Below are 26661 nucleotides of genomic sequence, written 5' to 3' on the forward strand. Positions count from 1 at the left end.
GCTTCCATAACCCCACCAAAAAAACAAGTTACTTTCAGGTGCGCTCCAGGGACATCACTGCAGCGGCACTGATTTCCCTTCACTGTTCGTACGGCAACGTGAAAGCGTGCGACCTTGTACGTGTTAAAGCGTGCGACGTACGTGTTAAAGCGTGCGACCTTGTACGTGTTAAAGCGTGCGACCTTGTACGTGTTAAAGCGTGCGACCTTGTACGTGTTAAAGCGTGCGACGTTGTACGTGTTAAAGCGTGCGACGTTGTACGTGTTAAAACGTGCGACGTACGTGTTAAAGCGTGCGACCTTGTACGTGTTAAAGCGTGCGACCTTGTACGTGTTAAAGCGTGCGACCTTGTACGTGTTAAAGCGTGCGACCTTGTACGTGTTAAAGCGTGCGACCTTGTGCGTGTTAAAGCGTGCGACCTTGTACGTGTTAAAGCGTGCGACCTTGTACGTGTTAAAGCGTGCGACCTTGTACGTGTTAAAGCGTGCGACGTTGTACGTGTTAAAGCGTGCGACGTTGTACGTGTTAAAGCGTGCGACGTTGTACGTGTTAAAGCGTGCGACGTTGTACGTGTAAAGCGTGCGACGTTGTACGTGTTAAAGCGTGCGACCATGTACGTGTTAAAGCGTGCGACGTTGTACGTGTTAAAACGTGCGACGTACGTGTTAAAGCGTGCGACGTTGTACGTGTTAAAACGTGCGACGTACGTGTTAAAGCGTGCGACCTTGTACGTGTTAAAGCGTGCCATGTTGTACGTGTTAAAGCGTGCGACCTTGTACGTGTTAAAGCGTGCGACGTTGTACGTGTTAAAGCGTGCGCCGTTGTGCGTGTTAAAGCGTGCGACCTTGTACGTGTTAAAGCGTGCGACCTTGTACGTGTTAAAGCGTGCGACGTACGTGTTAAAGCGTGCGACGTACGTGTTAAAGCGTGCGACGTTGTAGGTGTTAAAGCGTGCGACCTTGTGCGTGTTAAAGCGTGCGACGCTGTACGTGTTAAAGCGTGCGACGTTGTACGTGTTAAAGCATGCGACGTTGTACGTGTTAAAGCGTGCGACGTTGTACGTGTTAAGGCGTGCGACGTTGTACGTGTTAAAGCGTGCGACGTACGTGTTAAAGCGTGCGACCTTGTACGTGTTAAAGCGTGCGACCTTGTACGTGTTAAAGCGTGCGACGTTGTACGTGTTAAAGCGTGCGACGTTGTACGTGTTAAAGCGTGCGACGTACGTGTGAAGCGTTCTCTCTTTCCATCCGAGCAAAGCAGTTGGACAACACGACGACTGACTACTAGGTTCGCCCTGAACCATGCTGTGCGCCAATTTATTAAAGACAGTGTCGTTCAAACCCGCCGCCAACCAACACGGCCAATGAGTAAGGTTTCAATCTTGACTTAAAGTTTTCGTCACTGCAGGAATTCATATTCTTTGGGTCTTTCGGTAAAGCCACGTAGATAGAAAAAGAAAATTATAATATCACGTTTCGATCGCAACACAAGCATTCGTCATCAGGTGAAAAAATAGCGGGAGAGCTGCTGAGGCAGGATGTTATAAAGGTTTGAGATGGGTGTTAGCCCAAGGGTCATAAGCGAAGTGGGCGGGGCTAGTGACGAAATTTGCATGTCAATGTAAGATCAGAGAGCCGAGCTACCTCCACGATGACGAAGCTGCGGAGGTGGCCATTGTATTGTGAGAGATTAGCATGTCAATGTAAGATCGTAGAGCCACCGCCACATCAAGGAAAACGAGCAACGGTGGCTGTGTTAGTGAGACATTTAACCTGTTAATGTAAAGACATTTAACCTGTTAATGTAACACCAGACAGTGGAAAATAACTACTAAACATCACAGCCAGTTATGACTTGTCATGTAAACACCACCAGCGAAATGTCACGGTACTCGAATTGTAAATGTTGTGGGTTTACTCTCCAACACACCGAGTGTGTTGAAGTAGCAACTCAGCAGCACGTTTTGTTTACGTGACAAACCTTACTAATTGGCTGTGTCGGTGGTGGCGGGTTTAACGACACATTTACGCAATCTAACCCAGAAAAAAACCTCTTAGTTTGAATATTGGACACGAAAGCTGACGTGTTAAACTGAAAAAGGGAGACTTAATAGTTGCCAATACGGGAGTCCCTTTTTTTGCTATGCCTCATGCCTGCAAGTTTTGGGCAATCACCCTTTGGATCAACGTGGCCGTTTTTTTCAAGAGGACGATTTCCTAATATCACCACAACTTTACGGTGAAGTTTAATTTATTTTGGATCAACGTTACTCAAGTTCTTAGTTTTTTCGGTAAAGTCACGTTGAAGAGAAACAACAAAATAACCGAAAAAACTAAGAATATGAATTACTGCAGTCACGAAAGCTTTAAATCAAAAGTTACTCAAGTTATCGTGCCGCACCCCCCCATCACAGATGGACGGAGCGGATAGAGGAGCGCTTTCAGCCTTTGCTTTTACGAAGCAGTGGCAGCGACTGAACCACAACGATGTAATTAAAGCCACACCTGAAAGTCACGCGAAAGTTTGTTGTTCCCACTAATTATTGGATTGCCTGGGGCCCTTTTAAGGCCGGAGTGTGCCATATGTGCAAGTCAAGATATATACGATGGGCCGTGTAGCAAAATGCCTCAATGTAAGGTTTCACCCCCCTTTCAGCAGTGGTACATTCCACGTGTGGTGGAGTATTATCAAATGCTGTGATTGTGGAAGGTACCACTTCTGACTTGGGGGGCGGGTGGAAGGTTACATTTGCTGTTGCACCCATTACGAAGTGCTGGCGGCAAATCCTTGCGGGTTCTGCAACTGCCATCTCCAGAGATCTTTACCTGCAGGAACATCACCACATCATCAACATCCCATCGCGATTACCATTGCTACCATCGTCATGCACACGTATACACGTGTACAGCGCGTGTACGTGCGCGTGTGTGTGCGTATGCGTACACATGGTGTCGAGGTCTCTCTCCGCTTTCCACCCGAGCTCCGTGTGTGCGAGCGCGGGGTCCGCGTAGCACGACGCCACGTCGCCCTCGCGCCGAGGGGCCACCACGAACTTGACCTGGCACGGGCACCGCCGTCGTTAGGCACGATGACGACGACTACACCGACGACAATACTGACGATGACAACACGAACACCAACACCTACACCACCACCACCATCAACACTACCAACGACGACAATACTGACGATGACAACACGAACACCAACACCTACACCACCACCAACATTACCAACGACGACGACGACAATACTGACGATGACAACACGAACACCAACACCTACACCACCACCAACATTACCAACGACGACGACGACAATACTGATGATGACAACACGAACACCAACACCTACACCTACACCACCAACACTACCAACGACGACGACACCGACGACAATACTGACGATGACAACACGAACACCAACACCTACACCACCAACACTACCAACGACGACGACAATATTGACGATGACAACACCAACACCAACACCACCACCTACACCACCACCAACACTACCAACGACGACGACACCGACGACAATACTGACGATGACAACACGAACACCAACACCTACACCTACACCACCAACACTACCAACGACGACGACACCGACGACAATATTGACGATGACAACATGAACACCAACACCTACACCACCACCACCATCAACACTACCAACGACGACAATACTGACGATGACAACACGAACACCAACACCACCACCACCTACACCACCAACACTACCAACGATGACAACACCACCACCTACACCACCACCAACACTACCAACCACGACAACGACGACAATACTAACGATGACAACACTGACGACAATGACGACAACACCAACGATGACAATATGAACACAACCACCACCACCACCAACGACGACGACTCGCTGAGACTGCCCGCGTCTCCGTAGCGCCGCCACCGTGAATGTACAATGCCAACGTGGCGTAGCGCCTCGCCCCACGCGGCCCCCCCGCCTGTTACAATGGCCACCGGTGAGCGGCATGGTGAGCGACAACAAGCGACCGACACGGAGGGTAAACAAAAAAACTCGATGACAGCGATGACAACGACACGTGTGTGCGTGTGTGGGTGTGTGCGTTTCTACGGCGACGACAATGACACGTGTGTGCGTTTCTACGGCGACGACAATGACACGTGTGTGCGTTTCTACGGCGACGACAATGACACGTGTGTGCGTTTCCACGGCGACGATTTACAACGATGGGGACAACGATGATGGCGACGAGTCCCCTACCTCCTTGCCGCTCGCTTTCTCCATGGCCTTCACCATCTGCAGCACCGAGTATCCGACACCCGTGCCCAGGTTATACACCTGGGCAGAACGAGGGAGCACGCACACACACACACACACGGGTTTTACCAGCAGCATGCGTGGTGTGGTTAAGGTGGAGTGTGTGTAGTTAAGTGTTATCTTGTTTGACCAGGTGAGAACTTAAGGGACCCAGGTTAGAGCAGTCTGACCTGGGTCAGCACAATGACAAAAGCAGAGTTAAAAAATGAAGCTACAGCAATGAAGCGAATATAAATCGGAGTAAAAACAACCACGTTGTACACGTGGCGAATGAAAAATATGGCAACAATAGAAATTGATTTTAAGCAATTAATTTCCTGTCAAAATATAAGTTGACCCGGGCATTATTTTAGACTGATCGTAGCACAATTAAGGTTCAGGTACAGAAACAGCGATACCAAATGTGTGGATTTAGCTGTGTGCGATTAGAGTGGTGGTGCAGTAGTTAGCGCACTGCTACAAACCTGACGACCTGAGTTCAATTCCCGCTCGCAACCAAACACAGTGGCGAATGTTTGAAACGGTCTTTGACACTTCACGTGGCCTGGCACAGGCCACCCCCCGGTCGACTCGGCCTCAAATGAGTACCCGGTGCGGTGTGCAAACATCAGCACTGGGGAGACAAAGGCAGCCGAGCGTGGCGCTGGCCACCCACCCCCTCGTGTGCCGTGCCGACCTTCATAGGTGCTACTCGCTAGCAACACTTGCCCCAGCAGTCTGTTGAGGCTACACGGCGAATCTTTGTCTTTGCACGGTTGTTGGTGCGGTGAGCGCGGTGTGACCTCTCACCTTGCACCCGCACCGCTCCTCCAGCTTGCGCAGAGCGGCAATGTGACCCTTGGCAAGGTCAACCACGTGGATGTAGTCTCGCACTCCTGCGTCAGCCACAACCGCGACAGGACAACGTCGTCAACCAGGCCGCAAGCCGACGCCATCAACAACAACCACAAGCTACAAAAAACGCGCGCCCGCCCACGCGGCAACAACTGCATCGCCTGTTGATGCTGCTTGTAATTACCGGCGAAGCGTCGTACTCGAATTGTAAATGTCGTGGTTTCACTCTCCAACGCACCGGGTGTGCTCAAGTAGTAACTGACTGGCACGTTTTGTTTACGTGACGAACCTTACTCATTGGCTGTGTCGGGTGGTGGCGGCGGCGGCGGCGGCGGCTTTAACGACACTTTTACCACTCACGCGATCCAACCCAAAAAAAAACCTCTTGTGAAACTGCGTAGATTTATCAACGACGTCCGTGTCGCAACGGCACTCACAGCAACAACCACGCGGTTCAACATGCGCAACCGTGAGCGAGCATCCGCGCGAGTGAGGGAGCGAGTCGGCGCGCGAGCGGGTGAGGATGCGAGTGAGCGCGCGTGAAGCAGAGCGTGCCAGCGAGGTGAACGAACGAGGCAAGAGAGCGGGCGACTGTGAAGCGTGGCTGTGCGAGCAGGCGCGCATGTGAACAAAGAGTCGGCCAGCGAGTGAGTGAATGGGCGAGCAAAGGCGCACCAGTGAGGACACAAGTGAATGAGTGAGCGAAGACGTGCCAACTCGCGAGCAAGCGTGCGCCTTGCACACACCCGTGCCGTCCGGCGTGTCGTAGTCGTCTCCGAAGACGCTCAGGAACTCGCGACGACCCACGGCGACCTGTGGCCAGTGGCATGTGGAGAGGGATGGGGAGACACGGAGAGGCATGGCAAAGCACTAACAATACCATCACGTTAAAAACTCGACACTGCAGCTCAGATTTATCCAAACTTGGCAAGTTTTCTGTCCCAAGGCAAACAAAAAAAAATCACCAACGCTTACCCTGGCATTGCCACAGCAACCGGCGCTCCTTTGAATAAGAGCCCCACAGCACGAACCCACTAACGCAACCCCCACCCCTAACCCAACATTGCTGGCTGACGATGATGACGATGACCCCTGACCTGCGCCACGTAGGGCATGAGGTTGTTGGGGATGCCTTGCGGGTCCTCTCCGATGCGGCCGGACTCGTGGGCCCCGATGGGGTTGAAGTAGCGGAGGATGACGACGTTCCACTCCTGTGGCGAACGGCGCGGCCATTAGGATCCGCCCACTCGGGAAGCGTGGGGGAGTAGCAGGGGGGGGGAGTAGCGGGGGGGGGGAGTAGCGGGGGGGGGAGTAGCGGGGGGGGGTGTAGCGGGGGGGGGGTGTAGCGGGGGGGGGGGGGGGCCGTCCGTGCGGCAAGGCACTCCCCCGGTGAGCGGGGTACGTCCGTGCCTCGCTTCAGAAGCTCAACGTGTCACGCGTGCGGCTCTGGACGTATCCGTACGTTCGCGGCAAACCCGGTAACCAGGGTGTGTTTATCGTTTACTTTCATTCGGTTTACGCTTAATGGGGGAAAGAAATTACGGTGTCAATAGCAATGCAACTTGCCAGCCTCACCCACCCTCACCCACCCTCATCGCCACCCTCACCCACCCTGATCGCCCCCCTCACCCACCCTCATCGCCCCCCTCACCCACCCTCATCGCCACCCTCACCCACCCTCATCGCCCCCCTCACCCACCCTCATCGCCCCCGCCACCCTCCCCGCCCCCCTCACCGGCTGAGCACAGCACAGGTCACGCAGAATCTCCTCGATGAAGAACTTGCTCTTGCCGTACGGGTTGGTGCAGCCACCAGCCGGGTGCGTCTCGCCCAGCGGCAGCTTCTCGGGGACGCCGTACACGGTGGCCGAGCTGCTGAACACCACGTCACACACGCCGTGCGCCTTCGCCACCTGCCGGGGGGGGGGCGGGGGGGTAGAGGGGGGGCGGTGGGCCACCAGGATCCCCGTTATCGTTATTATCATCGCTTTGACAAACGTTACCACCACTGGCACAACTTATCATACAAACCACAATCGAGGGTTTTTTGGGTTAGCTCGTGTAAATGTGTCGTTAAAGTCGCCACCACACAGCAGATCGGCGTAATTAATTGTGCATCTGTTTCACAATCGTAACAATTGGTTCGGGAACGCAATTCTGACAACTGAGAAATACCGGCACGGGGTAAATAAAACTCCGGCCGAATCCTCGGCAGGCTTTCTGCTCTTCTCTAACGATCGATCCTCGTACGTTGCGTGCGTTGCGTACGTGCGTGCGTATCTCGAACATACGGAGTCGGTTTACGAATCAATGACGAGGCGGCCCAAGACGGTGGCGCGGAAATCCGGAGCCTGGCACGGAGCGGAGGAGACGTGCGGCGGCAAGAAAGGACGGAGCGGCGAGATGGTTTGGAAACGTTCGAGAGGCGGATGCGGAGGAGGGTGCAGGAGGGGGGGGGGGGGGCGAAGCCAATGAAGAGCTCTTGAATGACAGCGACGATAGAAAGGAACCGTACGGGAAGGACAACAACTGAAGGAGAGAGAAGAACGGGCGGGACTGGACGCGTCGACGACCGTTGCAGATGGCATAGCGGTGGGGCATGAGAACGAGCGGGTCGCTGGCGGTGCTGAAGGAAACGGGGGTGCGGGGGGGTAGGGGGGGGGGTAATGCAGAGGAGGGCGGAGAGCAGACAGCAGAGACGGATGGGGAAGTTGGCAGCCGAGGACCGGGCGTTTGTTAAGGCAGAGCGCCGGAGAGGAAGGGGAGTCACAACAACAACACACAACACACAACCGCCAATCGCCACTAAGTGGCGGTGACGTCACCACGGCGCTTGTGCCAGGCCACGTGAAGTGTCGAACGCCCGCCGGCAGGAGGTCACGGGGCAGACCCAGCAGGTTCCACGGGTCGTTTGACCAAGATGACTGGCCCGATGCACCATCACCTGTGCCCCCCTACTGTGCCAACTTGCTGTGTTTTAGCCGCCCGGCGCTCCACTCGTTGTTGTGAGCGTCACACACACGCGCGTGCGCACAAACGAGCAGACACGGGTCGCGTACGCACGCTCGCATGCGCGCGCGCGTGTGTGTGTATGTATGTATGTATCTGTGTGTGTGTATGTCTGTATGTGTGTGTGTACGTCTGTGTGTGCGTGTGTACGTCTGTGTGTGCGTGTGTATGTCTGTATGTGTGTGTTTATGTATGTGTCTGTGTGTGTGTATATCTGTATGTGTGTGTGTGTATGTCTGTATGTGTGTGTATGTCTGTATGTGTGTGTATGTAAGTGTGTATGTGTATGTGTGTACGTCTGTGTGTGCGTGTGTACGTCTGTGTGTGCGTGTGTATGTCTGTATGTGTGTGTTTATGTATGTGTCTGTGTGTGTATATCTGTATGTGTGTGTGTGTGTATGTCTGTATGTGTGTGTATGTATGTGTCTGTGTGTGTGTGTATATCTGTATGTGTGTGTATGTATGTGTGTGTATGTCTGTGTGTATATCTGTATGTGTGTGTGTATGTATGTGTCTCTGTGTGTATATCTGTATGTGTGTGTGTATGTATGTGTGTGTATGTCTGTGTGTGTGTGTATATCTATGTGTGTGTGTATATGATGTGTGTATATGATGTGTGTGTGTATGTCTATGTGTATATCTGTAAGTATGTGTGTGTCTGTGTGTGTGTATATATCTGTATGTGTGTGTGTCTGTGTGTGTGTGTCTGTATGTGTGTGTGTCTGTGTGTGCATATCTGTATGTGTGTGTGTATATATCTGGGGTGGGTGGGGAGCGATAGTGTAGCGGTTAGCGCGCTGCGCTATGAACCTGGCGACTCGGGTTCGAATCCCGCTCACGGCCAACACCAGTGACGATTATCTGAACTGGTCCCGGGCCTCCCCTAGGTCGACTCAGCCTCAAATGAGTACCTGGTGCGGTGTGTAAACATTGCCACTAGGGAGACAAAGGCGGTCGGGCGTGGTGCTGGCCACCCACCCCCTCGTGTACCGTTCCGGCCTTCATAGGTGCTTGCTAACAGCACTTGCCCCTACAGTCTGTTAAGGCTATATGGGGGATCTTTGTCTTTGTATATATCTGTATGTGTGTGTGTCTGTGTGTGTATATCTGTATGTGTGTGTGTATATCTGTATGTGTGTGTCTGTGTGTGTGTATATATCTGTATGTGTGTGTGTCTGTATGTGTGTGTGTATATCTGTATGTGTGTGTGTGTATATATGTGTGTGTGTGTCTGTATGTGTCTGTATGTGTGTGTGTGTGAATGTGTGTGTATATGTGTGTGTGTGTCTGTGTGTGTGTATGTCTGCTCCAGTATATGTGTGTGTGTCTGTGTGTGTGTATGTCTGCTCCAGTTTAACAGCAGAGGTCTCACTCCGAATCAGTCGAGCGGCAATATCTTTTCATCGGTTGCGTAACGCTGTGTGGAAGCTACCTGGTCTGTCGCTCCGCACTAAGCTTCAGGTCTTCTCGGCCACGGTCATTCCCTCCCTTCTCTACGCTTGCGAAACGTGGACCCCCTTAACGGAGCATCTTCGCCGGTTAGAAACATTTAGGCTGGCCTGCCTACGATCCATCTTGGGTTTAACCAGACTGGATTGTGTGAGGAGCTCACAAATCCTTGAAAGATCTGGGCAAGGTCCCATCGGTGAGCTCCTCTGGCGGGGAAGGCTGCGATGGCTGGGTCATGTAGCCCGCATGCCCAGCCACCGCCTGCCGAAACAGCTTTTGTTCGGCCGGATTGAGGGGGTTAAACGGGCGCGGCACGGGCTAGAGAAGAGATGGAGTGATGTGGTACAGGAGGACGTGGAGCTGAGTGGACTTGCCGATGACTGGTACCAGCGGTGTCAAGATCGGCCTCTGTGGAGGAGGCTCGTGAAGGACGCTACTGGGCAGTTGGAGGTAGTCGCCCTCCAACAACAACGGAGGGCGGAGGAACGACGCTCAGAACAACGAGCGGAGCGCCGGGTGGCTAAAGCACAGCGGGTTGGCACAGTAGGGGGCACAGGTGGTGCATCAGCCAGTCATCTCAGTCAGTCGACCCGTGGCACCTGGGTCTGCCCCGTGACCTGCCAGCGGGCGTTTGACACTTCACGTGGCCTCAGGGTGCACATAGCCTGGCACAAGCGTCGTGGTGACGTCACCGCCACTTAGTGGCGAATGGCGGTTGTTGTTGTGTGTGTATATCTGTATGTGTGTGTGTGTGTATGTCGTGGGGAGCGGTAGTGTAGCGGTTAGCGCGCTGCGCTATGAACCCGGCGACACGGGTTCGATTCCCGCTCACGGCCAACACCAGTGACGATTATCTGAACCGGTCCCGGGCCTCCCCTAGGTCGACTCAGCCTCAAATGAGTACCTGGTGCGGTGTGTAAATATCGCCACTAGGGAGACAAAGGCGGTCGGGCGTGGTGCTGGCCACCCACCCCCTCGTGTACCGTTCTAGCCTTCATAGGTGCTCGCTAACAGCACTTGCCCCTACAGTCTGTTAAGGCTATACGGGGGATCATTGTCTTGTGTATATCTGTGTGTGTATGTGTGTGTGTCTGTATGTGTGTCTGTATGTGTGTGTCTGTATGTCTGTATGTGTGTGTGTCTGTGGAGCTGATCTGCCCTCTGACCATCGACTAGTCATCTGTAAGATGCGCCTGCCATTCTTCCACTCCGGTGGTGGGTGTACACCCAGGACCCCATTCCAACCTAAAGTGGCCTGGTCTCAGTTATCTGATGAAAGTTGCAAGCGAGAATTTCATCATCGCTTGCGGCTGGGATTGGCATCGTCCCCGACTCCTCCTGATGTCGAGGGTAAATGGGCGAGGTTTAGGACTGTGACTCATGCAGCTGCAATGGCTGCTTTGGGTACGCGGTCCAGACCTCCCCAGACACCCTGGATGACAGAGGAGTTGTTCAGGATGGTTGAGAAAAAGCGACAGGCCCACTGTCATCGGCTACAGAATCCCACGTCAGAGAATGAGGAGGCTTACCGCAGCCTTCGCTCGGAGGTTCGGAGAGCCGTGAGGCGCTGCAAGGATGGGTGGTGGTCGCGGGTTGCTGAGGAGATGGAGTCTGCCTCAGTGGCCCGTGATCACAAATCTCTATTTAACTCCATCAAAAAAGTAACCTGCAGCGCCACACCTATTACTATCATCAAAACGGTGATCCAATTTCCGACCCCCAGGAACAGGTTCGCAGATTTGCTGAGCATTTCTGTGAGGTCCTGGGGGAGGGAAAATCCCTCAGCCAGGAAAACATCGTGGCACAAAGTGAGGATGACCCTGCTGAGGCTGCGGTGCCTCAAATATTGGATGAAGTCACCCCCTGTGAGTGGCTGGCTGAGGTGCCATCTGCTGAGGAAGTATTGAAGGCGATCCGGAGTCTGAGACTGCCCTATATGACATCATAACAACAGTCTGGACCACTGGACGGGTTCCGCAGGATTGGAAGGATGCCCTGGTGGTCCCCCTTTTTAAGAAGGGGGACCGCACAGACTGTAATAACTACAGGGGCATCTCACTCCTCAGTGTGCCGGGAAAGGTCCTGGCAAGGATTATTCAGCATCGCCTTGCCAGGCACGCTGAGGAGAGGCTTGCGGAGCCCCAATGCGGTTTCAGGAAAGGGCGGTCCTGCACAGATGCCATATTTTCTGTCCGTCTGCTACAGCAGAGGTGTAGGGAATTCCAACAAGACCTACATCTCTGCTTTATTGACCTGGTCAAGGCCTATGATACCATCAGTAGGCCTGGGCTCTGGGTCGTTCTTTGCGCTTTTGGAGTACCTGACCCTCTGCTCACGATCATTAAGGACCTTCATGATGGTGAGCGGGCCCGGGTAAAACTACGTGGCCGGGAGTCAGAGCCATTCCCTGTACACCTTGGGGTGCGACAGGGATGTCCTCTGGCTCCCACATTATTTAACATCTATTTTGACCACGTAGTTCGTGAAGCCTTCAATAGCTGTACCGGGGGAATCTCCATATGGTACAGATATAATGGGAGGCTAATCGATGCCCGGGTGCGGTCAAGGGATGGCTCCCTATTGCTCAACCACGTTATGTATGCTGATGATTTGGTAATAGCTGCTCAGTCAGAGGAGGAGTTGGAGACGCTGCTGCTGAGACTGGAGCGTGCCACTAAGAGGTGGGGCCTTACCATCAGCCCCACCAAAACTAAGCACCTGCCTGGGTATTTTGTACCATCGGACACTCCACCCCCACAACTCCCAATCGGTGATGGGGCAGTTGTGGAGAGAGTGGAGAGTTTCCCATACCTGGGCAGTGTGCTTATGACTGGCTCCAGTTTAACAGCAGAGGTCTCACTCCGAATCAGTCGAGCGGCAATATCTTTTCATCGGTTGCGCAACGCTGTGTGGAAGCTACCTGGTCTGTCGCTCCGCACTAAGCTTCAGGTCTTCTCGGCCACGGTCATTCCCTCCCTTCTCTACGCTTGCGAAACGTGGACCCCCCTAATGGAACATCTTCGCCGGTTAGAAACATTTAGGCTGGCCTGCCTACGATCCATCCTGGGTTTAACCAGACTGGATTGTGTGAGGAGCTCACAAATCCTTGAAAGATCTGGGCAGGGTCCCATCGGTGAGCTCCTCCGGCAGGCAAGGCTGCGATGGCTGGGTCATGTAGCCCGCATGCCCAGCCACCGCATGCCGAAACAGCTTTTGTTTGGCCGGATTGAGGGGGCTAAGCGGGCGCGGCACGGGCTAGAGAAGAGATGGAGTGATGTGGTACAGGAGGACGTGGAGCTGAGTGGACTTGCCGATGACTGGTACCAGCGGTGTCAAGATCGGCCTCTGTGGAGGAGGCTCGTGAAGGATGCTACTGGGCAGTTGGAGGTAGTCGCCCTCCAACAACAACGGAGGGCGGAGGAGCGACGCTAACAACAACGAGCGGAGCGCCGGGTGGCTAAAGCACAGCAGGTTGGCACAGTAGGGGGCACAGGTGGTGCATCAGCCAGTCATCTCAGTCAGTCGACCCGTGGCACCTGGGTCTGCCCCGTGACCTCCTGCCAGCGGGCGTTCGACACTTCACTTGGCCTCAGGGTGCACATAGCCTGGCACAAGCGTCGTGGTGACGTCACCGCCACTTAGTGGCGAATGGCGGTTGTTGTTGTTGTTGTGTATGTCTGTGTGTGTATATATCTAGGTCGACTCAGCCTCAAATGAGTACCTGGTGCGGTGTGTAAACATTGCCACTAGGGAGACAAAGGCGGTCGGGCGTGGTGCTGGCCACCCACCCCCTCGTGTACCGTTCCGGCCTTCATAGGTGCTCGCTAACAGCACTTGCCCCTACAGTCTGTTAAGACTATATGGGGGATCTTTTTTGTGTATATATCTGTATGTGTGTATATATCTGTATGTGTGTATATATCTGTATGTGTGTGTGTGTCTGTGTGTGTGTGTGCGGCGCCCGCTCCCGGCTAGGTGTACCTGCAGCAGGTTGAGCGCACCGGCCACGTTGACCTGGTAGTACCGCAGCGGCTGCTCCACAGACTCCCCCACCGCCTTGAGGCCCGCAAAGTGGATGATGGCGCTGAAGGAGTACTGCGTGTGCCGACAACAACCACAACAACCACAACAACACCGTGAATCACTGCAGTGAGGGAATTAGGCCTCGACAAGGTAAGGTAAGGTACCTTTACCCGACCTTTTACCCTTACCCCATACAAATTACTCGATCACAGGGTAGTAATTACTGGGGTACTACACATGAACAAGGTTTATAACAGGTAAATACTAGGTAGAGTGCTTTATTCATATAGAATACTCTCGATTATTCCAATTTTTGCACGCTTTCTTTAAACGCACTGTCTGTTGTTGTTGTATCTTTTTATAACGCGCTTTTATTTAACTCACTCTGTCTGTTGTTGTATCCTCAATTCTTGTAACTCAATTTTAACCCACTTCACAATGTGGTTTCGACTGCGAACTTGGTATAATTATGTCATACTGATGACAATACGATATTCTATCATTAAAAATAAATATTTGTAAACATTATTTTTTATCTGTTATGTTTCGGCTTGGGTCTAATTGTCCACGGTAAACTGACGTTGGCTGTAATCGCCCACGGTCCCCTTACGTTGTGGCAAGCTTCGGGGCCACTTCCTGGACTCGTGGAGCTCTGCCATTACTAGTAGGGTACATTTCATTAAAGCGTGTTTTTAAAAAAAGTTTAAAAAAATTATTACTTATTAAATGAAGGCCACGGAATGTGCCACGGAGCTGTTAGCGGTAAACAAGGCACCGTGTTTACCGGGTTAATACTTCGCGCTACCTTTACCCTACCGGGTAATTCTTCAGAGCTACTTTACCCTACTACCCTTTACCTTACCCCTTGGCATGTCGACACCTTCACCCTTTATCTTTACCCTTTTACCCGGTAAAAAAGTAAATTACCTTGCCGAGGCCTAGAGGGAATGCCGAGTAGACGAACACATCGACAATAAACAACATCAGACAACGGTGAATACTATCGGTGAGTGTGAGGTGAGCGTGAGGTGAGCGTGAGGTGAGCATGAGGTGAGCATGAGGTGAGCGTGAGGTGTGAGAGGTGAGGATTGAGAGGTGAGGAGTGTCAGGTGAGGATTGTGAGGAGTGTGAGGTGAGGAGTGTGAGGTGAGGAGTGTGAGGAGTGAGAGGTGAGGAGTGTGAGGTGAGGAGTGTGAGGTGAGTGTGAGGTGAGGAGTGTGAGGTGAGGAGTGTGAGGTGAGGAGTGTGAGGAGTGAGAGGTGAGGAGTGTGAGGTGAGGAGTGTGAGGTGAGTGTGAGGTGAGTGTGAGGTGAGTGTGAGGTGAGGAGTGTGAGGTGAGGAGTGTGAGGTGAGTGTGAGGTGAGTGTGAGGTGAGTGTGAGGTGAGGAGTGTGAGGTGAGGAGTGTGAGGAGTGTGAGGTGAGGAGTGTGAGGTGAGTGAGTGTGAGGTGAGGAGTGTGAGGTGAGGAGTGTGAGGTGAGGAGTGTGAGGTGAGGAGTGTGAGGTGAGGAGTGTGAGGTGAGTGTGAGGTGAGTGTGAGGTGAGGAGTGTGAGGTGAGGAGTGTGAGGTGAGGAGTGTGAGGAGTGTGAGGTGAGGAGTGTGAGGTGAGTGAGTGTGAGGTGAGGAGTGTGAGGTGAGTGTGAGGTGAGGAGTGTGAGGTGAGGAGTGTGAGGTGAGTGAGTGTGAGGTGAGGAGTGTGAGGTGAGGAGTGTGAGGTGAGGAGTGTGAGGTGAGGAGTGTGAGGTGAGGAGTGTGAGGTGAGGAGTGTGAGGAGTGCGAGGTGAGGAGTGTGAGGTGAGGAGTGTGAGGTGAGGAGTGTGAGGAGTGTGAGGTGAGGAGTGTGAGGTGAGTGTGAGGTGAGGAGTGAGAGGTGAGGAGTGTGAGGTGAGGAGTGTGAGGTGAGGAGTGTGAGGTGAGTGTGAGGTGAGGAGTGTGAGGTGAGTGAGTGTGAGGTGAGGAGTGTGAGGTGAGGAGTGTGAGGTGAGGAGTGTGAGGTGAGGAGTGTGAGGTGAGTGAGTGTGAGGTGAGGAGTGTGAGGTGAGGAGTGTGAGGAGAGGAGTGTGAGGTGAGGAGTGAGAGGTGAGGAGTGTGAGGAGTGTGAGAAGGGAGTGTGAGGAGTCTGAGGAGTGTGAGGAGTGTGAGGAGTGTGAGGTGAGGAGTGTGAGGTGAGGAGTGTGAGGTGAGGAGTGTGGAGTGTGAGGTGAGGAGTGTGAGGAGTGTGAGGTGAGGAGTGTGAGGAGTGTGAGGTGAGGAGTGTGAGGTGAGGAGTGTGAGGAGTGTGAGGTGAGGAGTGAGAGGTGAGGAGTGTGAGGTGAGGAGTGTGAGGTGAGGAGTGTGAGGAGTGTGAGGTGAGGAGTGAGAGGTGAGGAGTGTGAGGTGAGGAGTGAGAGGTGAGGAGTGAGAGGTGAGGAGTGTGAGGTGAGGAGTGTGAGAGGTGAGGAGTGTGAGTGAGTGCGAGGTGAGGAGTGTGAGGTGAGGAGTGTGAGGAGTGTGAGGAGGAGTGTGAGGTGAGGAGTGTGAGGTGAGGGTGAGGTGAGGAGTGTGAGGTGAGGGTGAGTGTGAGGTGAGGAGTGTGAGGTGAGGAGTGTGAGGAGTGTGAGGTGAGGAGTGTGAGGTGAGGAGTGTGAGGAGTGTGAGGCGAGGGTGAGGTGAGGAGTGTGAGGTGAGGGTGAGTGTGAGGTGAGGAGTGTGAGGTGAGGAGTGTGAGGAGTGTGAGGTGAGGAGTGTGAGGTGAGGAGTGTGAGGAGTGTGAGGAGTGTGAGAGGTGAGGAGTGTGAGTGAGTGCGAGGTGAGGAGTGTGAGGTGAGGAGTGTGAGGTGAGGAGTGTGAGGTGTGAGAGGTGAGGAGTGTGAGGTGAGGAGTGTGAGTGAGTGCGAGGTGAGGAGTGTGAGGTGAGGAGTGTGAGGAGTGTGAGGAGTGTGAGGAGTGAGGAGTGTGAGGTGAGGTGAGGAGTGTGAGGTGAGGGTGAGTGAGAGGTGAGGAGGAGCGAGAGGCGAGTGCTCGCCTGGCTGAAGAGCTTCTGCAGTGCCGGCTCGTCCGTCATGTCGACCTCGTGGAAGGCGATGTCGGCCCCCGTGAGCTCCCTCACGCGACGCACGCTCTCGGGCTCACCGCCAGGACCTGACGCGCGACAACACGCAACGCACACGCAAGGCACACGCAACGCACACGCAACCCACACGCAACGCACACGCAACGCACACGCAAGGCACACGCAACGCACACGTGTGACGAGCTGGCGAGGCCCAGCGGCTCTGTTACACGGACGGCCACAGCCCCAGACTGGCGGCAGAGTTTGCAGAGGGGGCACCTCTGTGGCTAGGAGATGTTAACTACCTCGCCTGGTGCGCAGGAGGTCGTGGGTTCCATCCCGACCCCGACGCCTGCTGTATATTTGGAGTTTGCGTGTCTCTCTCTCATCATCATCACGGTGGCTAGGAGATGTTAACTACCTCGCCTGGTGCGCAGGAGGTCGTGGGTTCCATCCCGACCCCGACGCCTGCTGTATATTTGGAGTTTGCGTGTCTCTCTCTCATCATCATCACGGTGGCTAGGAGATGTTAACTACCTCGCCTGGTGTGCAGGAGGTCGTGGGTTCGAACCCGACCCCGACGCCTGCTGTAATATTTGGAGTTTGCGTGTCTCGCTCTCTCCCCGGGGTCACGTAGATTTTTCGCCGGGTTCCTCCGGTTTTCCGCCCTCCACATTGAACATCAACATCACGCGTTTAGAGAGTTTGGCTGCTTTACATTTCCACATAAGCCACTTCGTTGAGCTATCAATTGTGGCGAGGTTGCTTCTGAAAAAGTGCTCTATAGCTCAGTGGGCCTTACCTGCTGACACAAATATGAATATAGTTGCAGGACACTGCAGTTACTTAGATACATTATAGAGTTACATAAAGATCCATAGAGTTACATAGAGATCCATAGAGTTACGTAGAGATCCATAGAGTTACGTAGAGATTCATAGAGTTACGTAGAGATCCATAGAGTTACATAGAGATCCATAGAGTTACGTAGAGATCCATAGAGTTACATAGACATCCATAGAGTTACGTAGAGATCCATAGAGTTACGTAGAGATCCACAGAGTTACGTAGAGATCCATAGAGTTACATAGCCACAGAATTGCATGGAGATACATCGAGTTACGCAGAGATTTACAGTCACACAGGGAGCCATAGAGTTACGTATAAACACTTCTGGTTACACAGAGACCCAAAGAGTTACATCGAGGACACACTGCTCAGGCCCCACTGAGCGAAGTGGCTCCGTTACCGCGAGGAACACGGCACAAGACTGCCGGCAGTGGCGGCAGTTACAGGGACAGTGCAGAGTGAGAAGTGTGTCAGCTAACCAGAGCAGGAATAACACATGCAACACATGTAAACTAACGTACGGACAAATATATAACGCGCACAATATTGGTCGCGAAAGCCTGCGTGCTAAAAATATATATAACGTGCACAACATAATTCATGCACACATTTATCCTTATGCAACATACAGGCGTGACAGATACTCCGTATACGATAACCATACATAGCATAGGCAAGACGCGTCTGCAACATAAAATGTACACACCACACAAGCCGCCTCTAGTATACAGAATCAGAATCCGATGAGCTATGAAGCTCTTTTTCACAGACGTCCAGGAGTGGCAGGTCAGAACGTTACAACAACAAACAATGTACACACACGATCGGAGTGCAAAGTATCGGAAAAGTAAAGAAATCACTGTTTAAAAATATACAAACAAAACTAAACCATTTGTTTTTCTTACCAGGTAAGGCCCACTGAGCTCTATGGCTTCTTTTTCAGAAGTGCCCTGGCCACAAATGATAGCTCAACCAAGTGGATTGTCACGTGGACATTTGTAGCAGCAAAATAACCTAAATAATCTATACTCACACACCATACACACAAAGCACACCACACCATATACTTACCGTCTACGCACAAAGACAAAGCTCCCCCGTGTAGCCTTAACAGACTGTTGGGACGAGTGCCGTTAGCGAGCACCTACGAAGGCTGAAATGGTACACGAGGGGGTGGGTGGCCAGCACCACGCCCGACCGCCTTTGTCTCCCTAGCGGCAATGTTTACACACCGCACCAGGTACTCATTTGAGACTGAGTCGACCTAGGGGAGGCCCAGGACCGGTTCAGATAATCGTCACTGGTTTTGGCCGTGAGCGGGAATCGAACCCGGATCGCCAGGTTTATAACGCACTGCGCTAACTGCTACACTACCGCTCCCCACACCGTGAAAATACACACACACACATACATCAACATGCAAACAAGGCACACCACACTTAATCATTTAGCAGACTGATCCTCTCCGACCTAGGTACCTTCCCTGGTGACACTGCTGCTATGGTGTCAAGTAAATCCTGGGATGATCTGTGTGCTAACCTACGGCAAGACTTTGACTTTAATCCCAAATCAACTAATTGATCTAAGCTTCGTTCCTTCCTCCCACGCCCCTCCTCCCAAAACGGTGGCATTCGAACGATCAACTTATCCAACTTGTGGATAAAGTTTAAATATCTCGGAGTCATCAACGGCCACAAGCCATATCTCTAGCTGCGCGTAACAAAAAACCACACTCGCAAAAACACGCAAAGATTAAAAAAAATTGGCTTCCTGTACAGAATTCAACTTCGCATTCCATCGCGACTACGAGTGGACAATCTGTAGCGCCACTGTACCCTCCCACCTGAGACCATTGCGACGTTATTTATTTATAGACTTGGTGAAGGCTCGGTACTAAACAAACTGGTTCCACTGACCCACTCCCGACTAACCCTCGATAACCCCTACACAGAACCCATCAGTCTGCACTTTGAACTCTTGTGTGTGTACGTTGAACTTCTTTCGCGCCGTTACGTAGCCAACCGTGCTAATCGGAGGTGCGGAGGAAAAATAAACTAAACAGAAAAAGCAGCGATAAAGAAATACAGAGATTGGTATTCAAATCTTGCTTTAAAAGTGGAAAAGTCAATGAAGCGGTGTAAGACAATAGCACAGAGTGTAGCCTTAACAAGCTGTTGTTAGCGAGCACCTATGAGTTGGTGGGTTTGTCAGCACGATGCCCGATCGCCTTTGATGTTTTTACACACTGCAACAGATACTCATTTGAGCCTGAGTCGACCTAGGGAAGGCCCAGTTCAGATAATCGTCACTGGTGTTGGCCATGAGATCTTCACTCAAAACTGCTCTAGAGGAGTTGTACAACCCTAGCTGCCACTGCTATTCAGTGGCCTAAAATATGGCTCTAGATTTTGGTGTTATAATTTATTTATGTAGTTTATTGTTAAAAATTTGGTCACAGTCCCTATGATCACTGTTACATTGCATTCATTGCTTTTATTTTGGTGATTTCGAAAACGTTTTTTTGTTTTGGCCATGTTTTTGTTTGTTGTAGTACGGAGTTAGACTGATGGCCTTAATCTTAGTTGTCTTGTGGTTGTTGTTGTTATTTGACTTGCATCCCACTGGGATTTTTGCACACAGCGTTGGTGTACGGTGCTATTTCAGGAATATTTTGATTGTTTTTTTCCTGTATTTTCTGTTTGCACAGTCACATAATCACTTTAAGGTGTTTTCTTGTTCATGTTTTTTGTTTGTTGCGGTTGCACCCGATTCAAGAGCCGAATGGCTCACAGGGCTATACCTAATAAATGAACTATGAACTATGAGCTGGAATCGAACTCGGGTCGCCGGGTTCGTACCGCAGTGCACCAAGCGCTACACTACCGCTGCCCAAATATTAAATGCGTTTGGAGTATTTAGCTGCTATCGTTTACACACGATGACAAGCCACTTCGTTGAGCTATCATTTGTGATAGCCAGGTCGCTTCTGAAAAAGCGCCATAAAGCTCAGTGGGCCTTCCGTGCCACAAATAAAAACGAGTATCTAGTTTAGTTTATAGCACACACTTCCTGCAACACGCACGCACGCACCGGCGCGCGCACCACGGATGGCGTTGTGGAAGTTGTCGATGACCACGGCGGAGTAGCCGGCCTGCGCAAGCTCCACCAGCGTGTGGCTCCCGATGTAGCCGGCTCCGCCCGTCACCAGGATCGTCCTCTTGCTCCCTGCCGCCGCCATCGCCACTGCTAGCCGGCGCAGAGCAGGAAGCCGCAAGGACACGCGCGCGCGCACGCACGCACCTCCGATTAGCACGGCGGGCTCAGTACGGTGCGAAAGAAATTCAACATACGCACGGACACACACGCATGCGCTGAATACACGCGCACGCACACGCGTCGCGCAGTTAGATTTTTTTTCCATTAATCACATTTGCGATGTATGGCACATTCCAACAAATGAGCACGTTGTATGACGTTACAGCTCTTTCGCGTCTTTATTTGCAGAGCTGTGTTGGCGCAGTTCGTATTTTTCTTTAAAAAAAAAAATTACGTGTCTTCCCTCCCTCCCTCCCCCCCACCACCACCCTAATTGTATATCCCAAGTGAGATATCAGCGTCACGGTCACGAGAAGTAGGAATCCCATCTGTAATTGTCAGGGTGAAGAGCACCCAGCTTCCTGCCTCCTTGTACTCAACAGCATTAATGGTGAAGCAGTCGGAATGACTGATGATCCAGCACTCACCGATTCACTCCGGCCACTCGCTCACCTACGGCTCTTCTATCGCTACCGCCACAGTTGTGGTACCCGTGGACTTCACTCATTGATTCCTCGAGCCATGCTGGCGACTCGGTCTGCCAGACGGACCGTTTCGTCTCAACCGCACTGTGTTGAACCAGCACCGCACAGCAGGTCACCGCTCATTCACCCAACCACTTATTCACCCGCTCACTCACTCGCTCACCCACTCACCGCACTACAGGTCACGGCTCATTCACTCAACCACTTATTCACCCTCCCACTCACTCGGTCACCCACTCACCGCACTACAGATCACAGCTCATTCACTCAACCACTTATTCACCCTCCCACTCACTCGCTCACCCACTCACTGCACTACAGATCACGGCTCATTCACCCAACCACTTATTCACTCTCCCACTCACTCGCTCACCCACGCACCGCACTGCAGGTCACGGCTCATTCACTCAACCACTTATTCACCCGCCCACTCACTCGCTCACCCACTCAGCGCACTACAGATCACCGCTCATTCACCCAACCACTTATTCACCCGCCCACTCACTCGCTCACCCACGCACCGCACTGCATGTCACACGTCACAACACTTCTCTTTATGCCTCTTTACTCACATTGCTAGACTTTCGAAATCCCTCCCACCGTCTCTTTTCCCTAAATTTTCACAAACCTTTTCCCCTAAATTTTCACAAACCATTTTCCCCAATTTAAGAAACGTATTAAAAGCTCGTATCTATCACACCTTCAATTGTGCTGCTATGGTTGTTTGTTGCAACCTATCATCACCATCTCACTAGGGATGATAAAAAAATAAAATGGTACCAATTTGTGCAATTTCATATGTAGACTTTCACGACCGATATTATGATTCACGCTCTTTTGTTCTTTCGGTAAAGTCACGTATGGATTCCTGCAGTCACGAAAGCTTCAAATCAAGATTATGATTCATAATAGACATTTGGGTAATATCGCGTAAAAAAAGTATGTCGCTAAGCCTCCTCCACCCGACACGGCCAATTCATAAAGTTGTCATGTGCTCAACATGACAACTTTATTGTGGAGAGCAATCTCATGGCATTTAACAATCGGGTGGGGGGACGTTTCACTGCCCTTCGCGACGAGCATCATCGGGTAGTTGGCAGAATCTGTGGAAATCAACAGCCGCAGGTCCCAGCCGTTGACCGACGGAATCGACCGAAATGCAAACACTCTGGCGTTGGCTGTCAGCAGAGATGACAGTTGTACAAACACGTGTGTTTGTGTGGGTGTGATGACCAAGGCACCTTCATAGGTGCTCGCTAACAGCACTTGCCCCAAACAGTCTCTTAAGGCTATACGGGGGATCTTTGTATTTTGTATTTGTGGGTGATGGCCTAGGCCCTGCCTTGAACAAAAGACGTTAAAGATCAGATGACATCACGATAATAATCCGTGTAAGTACACCCCTTACGTGGAACTCTGCTCATATTTGCTTTCTTTTGTTTAAATGCCAACTGCCCATTCGAATACAAAGAGAGGTGTGTAACGTGCGTTTGGACGGCCCCTTACGACACGTGTCACCTCTCAAGGCCACGACACGTGCCGCCTCTCAAGGCCACGACACGTGCCGCCTCTCAAGGCCACGACACGTGCCGCCTCTCAAGGCCACCACACGTGTCACTAACCCCACGGCCGTGCGGGGTTGTGGGGGGGGTCTATTTGGCCATACTTCACCACGCCGGTCAACGCTGTTTGCTGAAGGCAGTGATCACTGATATCCGTATCACAGCACAACAAGCCTACGTACGCATCGTTAAACGATTCCGAGTGTGCACTGATGTACATTTTTCAATACTTTGGAATCAATTGCGGTAAATTCGTCCTCACGTGTCACAAAAGTGACGTGGATCCCCCAAAAACCCGTGACTTTGTTTTATAATCGCACTCGCGCGTGGCGAGTTTAAATATTGTGGTGAACATTTCATCTGACTACCTCGCCGAATCCATCGCCGGCGCGGCTATATTATTCACCCACGTGCCAAAAGTAGATAATGTTTAACGTGATTATAATGCAGCGTTAAACATTGGAGAATCGGCAAAAAAACCATCAATAAATGTGCATGTTTGTTCACGGCGACAACACCGGCCTGGTCGTGTGCGGGAGGACGAGATTCGCATTAGCGATGGACCGGAGTCTTTTAAAGAGTGGGCAATATCAAATGTTCTTACTTTTCGCGGTTAGGTCGCGTCAATATATGAATGTGTCGTAAAACCCGCCACCACCACCCGACACGGCCAATAAGTAACGGGGTTTGTCACGTAAACAGAACGCGGTCAATTTCGTTACTGGAGCAGCACTAACCGGTGTGTTGGAGGGCATAGCCACAACATTTACAATCGGAGTACGACGTTTCGCCAGCAATCATCATGCAGACAGCCACATTTGTTTTTTCTTACTTTACTGGCACGATCCGAACCACAAAAGAGACATTCTATGGATTCATAAAGTTTGTCGCAAAAAGCCGATAGGGCAAGTGACTCGATGTCACCCGAGGATGAATGTAAATCACATGGACGTGTCATGGACGTGCCATAGATGTGTCATGGATGTGTCATGGATGTGCCATAGATGTGTCATGGATGTGTCATGGACGTGCCATAGATGTGTCATGGATGTGTCATGGATGTGCCATAGATGTGTCATGGATGTGCCATGGACGTGCCATAGATGTGTCATGGATGTGCCATGGATGTGCCATGGACGTGTCATGGATGTGTCACGTAACGTACAAAAAAATAAAGACGCCTCCTCGACCGATGGCGATCAAGTAGACTCGATGTCCCCCCGGGGATCAATGCAAATCGAATCGATGTGTCATCGATGTGTCATCGTAAAATCACGACCCCCTCCGAGAGGGATCGCGATTCGAGTCGGATTCTGTGCCCTGCCACCGGGCAGAGCCGACGCTCTCTCTCGATGCAATCCCCACTCACGTGCGTATTCACCCACAACAACTGGAAAAAATGCATTTTTAAAAAATATATAAAGTTAATTTAGCGTCTAAGATTTTTGGCCTCTCTACCGAAAAATAAAAAATAAAACTTTCTGTTGAGACGTTAAAACACCAAACGGAAACCTTTTGTAAGGAATCCTGTCTGCATTAATTACTTGGGGTGAACGTGTAAACACAAAGACACGCGCTCTGGTAGTAGTAGTAGTACTCTATATGCATCGTCTTTGAAGCTGATTGTTCTACACCAGAGACGTTCTATTTAGATACTGACAAGACAAGGCCCCATGTTATAAAAACCTTCTGCCGGATGTTACAAACCCCCACTTGCGTTCACTCTTCACAGGGCAGAGGGGGCAAATCCCTTAGAAGTCCCCCCACAATCGCTCTAACATTATATATATTACACACACATACATCATCTCCGTGAAACGAAACAGAAGTGAACCCAGCAATTCGCTTTCCCTCCTTACGGGGAGGGCAACGACCTGGCAGGCAGTCACCAGCCCGAAACCTCCTCCAGTATGACAACAAAGACAAAGGTCCCCCGTGTAGCCTCTCACGGACTGTCGGGGCAAGTGCTGTCAAACGAGCAACGCCACGCCCGGCCGCCTTTGTCTCCCCCCGAGCGGCGAAGGTGTCACAAGCACCGCAGCGGATAAACTCGTTTTATGCCGAGTCTACCTAGGGGAGGTGGCCCCAGGACCGGTTTAAGATCATCGTCCACTGACGTTGTGCGATGCAGGTACTGTAACGGCAGACCCGCATCTGCGTAATGATGACACTAATTTGGCGACGTTGTCACTGTGGCCTTAAAAGAACACGTAGGAAACAGGCAACGTTTCGGGAAATGGCCCTTCTTCAGAGCATATGATGACGACAGGCGGTGTGTAGGGTGCGTGCGTACCTGTGAGACGTGCGCGATTAATTCAATGTCAATACAGCAGCACACGAAGTCACCACGAAAACAAAACAAAAAAAAACCTCTTCAATGTTTGTCCGCGGTAGGTGAACAGTTGGGTGGTAGGTGGTGAACAGTCGGTAGGTGAACAGAGGTGTGATGTGAACAGTTGTGTGGTAGGTGGTGAACAGTCGGGTGGTAGGTGGTGAACAGTCGGGTGTTAGGTGACCTGTGGTGTGATGTGAACAGTTGTGTGGTAGGTGACCAGCGGTGTGATGTGAACAGTTGTGTGGTAGGTGGTGAACAGTCGGTAGGTGAACAGTTGTGTGGAAGGTGGTGAACAGTCGGTAGGTGAACAGTTGTGTGGAAGGTGGTGAACAGTCGGGTGGTAGGTGACCTGTGGTGTGGTAGGTGGTGAACAGTTGTGTGGTAGGTGGCCAGTGGTGTGATGTGAACAGTTGTGTGGTAGGTAGTGAACAGTCGGTAGGTGAACAGTTGTGTGGTAGGTAGTGAACAGTCTGGTGTTCGGTGACCTGTGGTGTGATGTGAACAGTTGTGTGGTAGGTAGTGCACAGTCGGGTGTTAGGTGACCAGTGGTGTGATGTGAACAGTTGTGTGGTAGGTAGTGAACAGTCGGTAGGTGACCAGTTGTGTGGTAGGTAGTGCACAGTCTGGTGTTCGGTGACCTGTGGTGTGACGTGAACGCCGGGGCAATGAGCACCGTCGCCACGTGTACCTCCCCCCACGTCGACAGCAGCCGCGGCGCTTCCGGGGTCCGGCCTCGGTGACGTCGCCGGACGCCGCAATCGCCGTTTTAGAAATCGTCAGCGGCTCTTCGTCACCACGTGGGGTGTGTGTGTGGGGTGTGTGTGTGTGTGTGGTATGTGTGTGTTGTGTGTGTGGTGTGTGTGTGTTGTGTGTGTGGGGGGGGTGTGGTGTGTGTGTGTGTGCTGTGTGTGTGGGGGGGGTGTGTGGGGTGTGTGTGTGTGTGTGGTGTGTGTGTGGGTGGTGTGTGTGTGTGTTGTGTGTGTGTGTTGTGTGTGTGTGGGGGTGTGGTGTGTGTGGGGTGTGTGTGTGGGGGGTGTGGTGTGTGTGTGTGTGTGGTGTGTGTGTGGGGTGTGTGTGTGGGGTGTGTGTGTAGGGGGTGGGGTGTGTGTGTGGTGTGTGTGTGTGTGTGTTGTGTGTGTGGTGTGTGTTGTGTGTGTGTGGGGGGTGTGGTGTGTGTGTGTGGGGTGTGTGTGTGGGGGGTGTGTGTGGTGTGTGTGTGTGGTGTGTGTGTGTGGTGTGTGTATGGTGTGTGTGTGGTGTGTGTGTGTGGGGGGTGTGTGGTGTGTGTGTGGTGTGTGGTGTTTGTGTGTGGTGTGTGTGTGTATGTGTGGTGTGTGTGGTGTTTGTGGGGTGTGTGTGTGGTGTGTGTGGTGTGTGTTGTGTGTGGTGTGTGTATGTGTGGGGTGTGTGTAGGTGTGGTGTGTGTGTAAGTGGGGTGTGTGTA

The 26661-nt window shown here is 51.9% G+C and overlaps 1 protein-coding gene across 8 annotated transcripts; it reads right to left on the reverse strand.

Moving 5' to 3' along the window:
• Positions 1 to 1277: 1277 nt before the first annotated feature.
• On the reverse strand, positions 1278 to 25977 carry GALE (UDP-galactose-4-epimerase). 8 transcript variants are annotated; one of them, XM_032961674.2, is made up of 11 exons: positions 25891 to 25977; positions 20611 to 20766; positions 16645 to 16760; positions 13599 to 13712; positions 6896 to 7072; positions 6258 to 6371; positions 5907 to 5973; positions 5116 to 5201; positions 4270 to 4347; positions 2944 to 3058; positions 1278 to 2825 (listed from the first exon to the last, which is right to left on the reverse strand). In XM_032961674.2, the coding sequence occupies exons 2-11, from the start codon at positions 20756 to 20758 to the stop codon at positions 2764 to 2766; spliced, it is 1077 nt and encodes a 358-aa protein (XP_032817565.1). In that variant the 5' UTR covers positions 20759 to 20766; positions 25891 to 25977; the 3' UTR covers positions 1278 to 2763. The 8 variants fall into 8 exon arrangements, with proteins under 8 accessions (XP_032817565.1, XP_032817563.1, XP_032817564.1 ...); XM_032961672.2 differs by having other exon boundaries at positions 20611 to 20763; positions 25856 to 25970; XM_032961673.2 differs by having other exon boundaries at positions 25856 to 25970.
• Between the last annotated feature and the right edge of the window lie 684 nt (positions 25978 to 26661).

This window comes from Petromyzon marinus, chromosome 27, assembly GCF_048934315.1.
Source record: "Petromyzon marinus isolate PM22_M1 ecotype Great Lakes invasive population chromosome 27, UKy_Petmar_22M1.pri1.0, whole genome shotgun sequence".
Taxonomy (NCBI): Eukaryota; Metazoa; Chordata; class Hyperoartia; order Petromyzontiformes; family Petromyzontidae; genus Petromyzon; species Petromyzon marinus.